The sequence below is a fragment of the Asparagus officinalis genome, chromosome 3 (assembly GCF_001876935.1).
Source record: "Asparagus officinalis chromosome 3, Aspof.V1, whole genome shotgun sequence".
NCBI lineage: Eukaryota > Viridiplantae > Streptophyta > Magnoliopsida > Asparagales > Asparagaceae > Asparagus > Asparagus officinalis.
Genome location: NC_033796.1, coordinates 27430913 through 27436393, shown reverse-complemented (window position 1 = coordinate 27436393; position 5481 = coordinate 27430913). Strand labels below are relative to the sequence as shown.

The 5481-nt window shown below is 39.9% G+C and overlaps 1 protein-coding gene across 1 annotated transcript; it reads right to left on the bottom strand.

Annotated features, from left to right (window-relative positions):
* Positions 1140-5475, bottom strand: LOC109833548. Its single transcript, XM_020401264.1, has 3 exons — positions 5022-5475; positions 3172-3276; positions 1140-3053 (listed from the first exon to the last, which is right to left on the bottom strand). The coding sequence occupies exon 3, from the start codon at positions 3018-3020 to the stop codon at positions 1512-1514; it is 1509 nt and encodes a 502-aa protein (XP_020256853.1). The 5' UTR covers positions 3021-3053; positions 3172-3276; positions 5022-5475; the 3' UTR covers positions 1140-1511.

The following is a 5481-nucleotide window of genomic DNA, read 5'->3' as shown; positions in this document are numbered from 1 at the left end:
CGCTTCATAGAGTTATGGGAAGCTTAATGTGAGAATTGTTCTCATAAGACACAATAGGAACTGGGCTCAAATAAGATTTGTAAGGAACTCCGTAGTACCTGGACCATCTGCACTCTAGATCTTCATGCCTCAATTGGCCCAAGAATGAGGAGTCAAATGGCATGAAAATGTTTATATACACATCAAAACAATACTATTTTCCTTGGATGAAATAAATTAATTTTAAGCCACTTGATTAGTTGATGAGAACTTTTCGAACCGCTTGATAGTTTAGATGGATTAAGGACAACATATCACCATGACTAATGTCAAACATCCATGCTATGGTTCTCAACATATCATGATAAGGTTCTCAACATACCATGATAAGGTTCTCAAGACATTTTTTTTAAGTCCAGTAGCTAAAAAGTCCATTGAGAATCTCGTTAAGACTATCTCAGTCTGACTAAATGTTAGCTTGAGTATTGTCTAACTTAAGAGCAAATATTGTCCTTAAACTTTACCACAACCAATATTTAGAATGACCATATTCATTATATAAAATGCGCTAGTATTTTATTATATAGTACCTAACAATTCTATATATTTCATTGTCTACTTGACCCAGAAGCCTTTTAGATTGAAAGCGAGAGAACTGTGAATAAATACATTCTTCTCAAAAGAAACAAAGGATAAAGTATAAGAAAATGTAAAGAGATGTTGATTATTGAGCTGAAGAATAGTAGGTTATATATTGTCCTAATTCTAGTAGACTGGAGCTTATGATAAGGATTTTGACCAAAATTCGCAAGTGGCGGTAATAAGTACAAAGCATGGCTTGAATGCAAGGTCTTGGTTTGTAAAGGATATCCCAGTATTTAGTTACTTATACATATGTCATATTCCTCCAAACAAGCAGGTCACAAAGTTATTGGGCGTGTACGTATGTTGGAACTCAAAATAATCTTGAGATAACAGTAGCAAGGCCAAAAATACCAGAGAAGACTTGCACTGGAGCTAAAGTAAAAATATAACATAACCGCAGCTCCAAAACTGCAGTTTATGTAGTACATTTACTTTGTCTGTACTTCGTCTTCATGTAACCAAAATAATCTTGAGATAGTAGTAGCAACGCCAAAAATACCAGAGAAGACCTGTACTGGAACTAAAGTAACATAATAACATGACTGCAGCTCTAAAACTGCAGCTTGTGTAGTACATTTACTTCGTATGCATGTAACCAAAATGCTTACTCAATAAGATCGTAGTCATATAATTGGAGCTACATAAGCTACAAGTAATAGAACATCAGTAATAGCTACAGCGTGCCTAATGAAGATAACATGAATTACAAATTTTCCAAGCTAGTTTACCTTAGCTTGCAGTGAATAATCCACAACTGGTTTAGCAGTGTCTATCCAGATATCTCAGCAATCATGGAGCAGAATGTCGCAAAATGAACAGCTTAAACCATGATGGCCCAACATTAACTTGACGGTAGTAGAAAGTGGAAGTACAAGATGCAAAGGACGCTATATCTTTTGTTTAAGGGCTTGGCGTAATTGAATCTTCTGGCTTTCTATCCTTGCCTCTAGAAGCTTTGCCTTCAAGCTGTGTTTCTGCATACCTCGGGGCCATTCAATGCAGCCCTTAATCCCTCGATTTATATTGGGATTCACAGAGTCAGGGGAGCTCCACTGTCCCACACTCGGTGAGCTTAGGCCTCCTTCCCCTGATTTCCCGTCAGAAGATAAAGTAGCACTAGACATCCTTGCATTTGACAGCCTACCATTTAAGAGCCTTCCATTTGCTGCCTCAAATGAGTTCCTGTGACCATTTTCACCATTACTTTGATAAGAAGACCTCCAGAACCTAGCAATTGAAGACCCCTTCTTCCGTGATTGCTTTGTGCCCACAGAACAAACCTCACTGATATCGCTATTTACCTTTCCATTATCTCCGTTCTCATCCCAATCTGTGCCACTAACTGATGCATTGCTCTCTTCACATGCCCCATTGACTGATGGATCACTACCTTCTATAGAATTACTTGAGCCCTGCTCCTCCACATGGCTCACTGTTTCCCATCCACTATCATCATCAACGTCTATATCTCCTCCATTTGTATCAAGCATCCCATTAGCAAATCCCTTAGGCGGTTTATTAGAACACCCATTAATATTCCCATTGGTGTATCCTTGGCATGCTTCAATCTCTCGCTCATTGGGTTCTTCTTTCGGCTGGAGTTCTTCAAAGACCGAGAAGATGTCCTCTGAAGCAGGAGGAGGCTGGTAAGGGAACTCCTTAACTTCTTGCACCTTCAGTAAATTTGCGGCCTCTCTCAGCAGCTCCGCCTCTTCTGTCTCCTGATCATTAGGGATTGAATTTCTTCGGGCTCTTAGAAAGGCCTCAATCTCTGCTTGAAGCTTGCTAAGCTCTGAATATTTCGCTTCAAGTGTCACCTTCGCATCAACTAACTTCATCTGGACTCTCTCTTCACGCCAGACCTCAGCCATCTGCAACATCTTCCTCTCTTCTTCCACCTCCTCGCGAATTCTCATTGAGTCTGCCTTCAATGCTTCTACCTCGGCCTTATCCTCCCCAATCTCCTTTGCCAGCTCATCACATACCTCCTCCATGAGCTCACGAGTCTTCTTCTCCTTTTCATAGTCCTGCAAGAACATCTTTGCTGACAATTTAGCCTCAGCCAGCTCATTCACTAACTTAGAGTTCACTATCTCCATCCTCTTCCGGTTCTTCCTCTCCCTATGGAGGTCATCCTTGATGGATTCAATTACAGCTCGGATCTTCTCATGCTCTCTTCTCCTCCATGATTCTTTCTCCTCCCCAAGCTTTCTAACTAAATGGTCAAGCTTTTTCTTGGCTGACTGCTGCTCAGTCTCAAGTTCAGCAATCCTAGCTCGAGCATGCTCAAGCTCAGACTGAAGAGATGATACATTAGGAACAGTGATTACCTGTTGGTCCTCGAGATTCTTCAAGTGACTATAGAATCCAGGATCCCATTTGGTTGCCCTCTCCATTGAAGAATCTGGCAATGCACCAGAAGCACCAAACTGACGGGGGTAAAAAACAACAGAAGATCCAGAAAAGGGTAAGATTGAGATGAAGTGATTAACTAGGAAGCAAGTAACTCTTCTACAGTAGATATGAGCGAAGTGGGAGTAGATAAACCTTGTGCAGCACGCCATTCTTTGGGTAATTCAATAAAATGGGTTGTCGGCGGTCATGCTTTGGGTTGGCACGGAGGCTGGAGCTATGAGGATCAACAACATCAGGCTGCAAGGAAACATGTGATAATGAGCAAAATGAAGTTGACTGCTAAATAATAACTAGTGATGAATGCATCATTACATCAAAATTCTTCCCGCAATAATATTGCAGTTACCATAAACACATAGGAAGCAACTATGTTACCCGGGTACTTCTATCATGAAGTTGTACACTTATCCGACACGTACCCGATACATTCCCGTACCCAAACTTCGGACACACCTTGAATATATGCATACATTTATTATGATATGTACTCAACTATATGAACTATGTTTTAATCTAAAGCACTTATCAAACAATTCTTGGATGTATAGCTTACACTTCTTAGTTAGATATGAGTAGGATTCATTTTAGCCCATACCCATGTTCAAAATTATAAATTTAAAGGGTTGTTTGGATGTCTAGTTCAAAAATAAGAGGTTTTCAATTTATAATAATCATAATCAATATAATAAGAGAAACTTAAAAATATGATAGGAATTTTAATTCTAATGATACACGAAGTGAAAAACAATAATGATCTCATGTAAATTATTACTTTCGATATATATTTGTAGTTTCCCCTACTCTGCATTTTACAATGTTGTCGTGTCCCGTACGCATCCTAGTATCCATTTTCATGAAACTTAGGGAAGCAATAATAAGAAATAGCCAAATTGATAAAGTTCATTACACATTTGATGTAACAAATAATGCATAAAAATCACATGAATGACATTGGAAAATTTGTCAGTAAGCCTTCTAATCATGGAAATCTTATAAAAATATTGGACCAATAATAGCAATAATATAAATATGTAAAGTTCACTACACATCTCATGTTACAAGAAATGCATAAAAAAATTTGCGTGTGTGACTTAGGCAAAATTGTTATTCAGCCTTCCAATCATGGAGATATTATAGAAGTGTAAGAAGCATTAATTACAATACAAAAATTCATAAAGTTCATAACAGATTCCATGTCTCAAATAATGCATAACAATTCACATACAGTTTAAATTGTTTAGGCTACAATACAACACTACAGTTTGCTGCTTTGTTCATTAAATTCTGAGAACACTGCAAGAGCATTGATATTGACATCACAACATAATCAAAATATTTTAAAATTTTGGTTGTCTTGAAGAAATCCATTAAAATACAAAATAAATCCAAAATATCCAAAAAGATGCAATCAGAATGCAGTGTCTCCATCCAAAAAAAATGCAATATTTGTATAAAGGTTTCAGACCACAACAACAACAACAAAAGTCTTTCAGACAGCTTCAAATTTACTGTACATAATGCCAACAAATCAGAAAGATATATATTTTAAATTTACATTCCTTAGTTTTCAAGCTAACCATCAATCGGACCTCTTTAAAGAAAACCCACCACTTAAAATTCCGCCAAAGACAATCCCCAAAATTCCCCCAAAAACAACAAAATCACCAAGAACACAAATCCTAGAAATTACACCACCATAGTAGAGATAAAACCAACAATCACCCAATCAATGCCATCAAAATCAAAGCTTTTCCCTGAAATATTCCCAAAACCAGACACCCCCTCCCCCCCCCCCCCCCCCCCCCCCCCCCCCCCCCCCAAAAAAAAAAACACACACACCTACCACACCAAATCCTTCTTATACCCAATCGCCAATGCCATGAAATCCAGCCGTTTCTCTACCCATCCTCAAATCTATCTTTCCAGTTTATAAAATTTAAAATTAATATTGAAATATCCCTAAAGAAAGGGCCGTTTCTCACCTCAAACCCTAATCCGCATTAACATGCCAGATCACCAGTCAGCAAGCTTTCTCGCCCGAAACGATCCCATCCCTTCTCATAACCCGCATTTCCTCCCTCTTCCCTTTCTGCCTCCCCTTCTCGGATTCTGGCGCAGACCCGCTCTCAGAATCCGCATCGTCAAACTTCCACTTGAGCAACGGCGTCGTGGGCCCCCCGCTCCTCTTCCCGCCTCCGGAACCCGCTGCATTTCGCCTCAATCGGACTCTTCCAAGAGCGGGGCTCCGGATCCGGCGGGGCCTCGGGTTCTGGTTTCGGGTCGGGTTGTGGGCGTCGCCGGAATCTAGGGCTAGGGTTCGGGTTTGGGTTTGCTTCATTTTTCGGTCTAGGGTTGGGATAACGGGTGAGAACCCGACGACATTGGGAAGAGCGAGAGGGGGGAGGGGGGGAGGAGGAGTGGACTGGAGAGAGTAAGATCTAG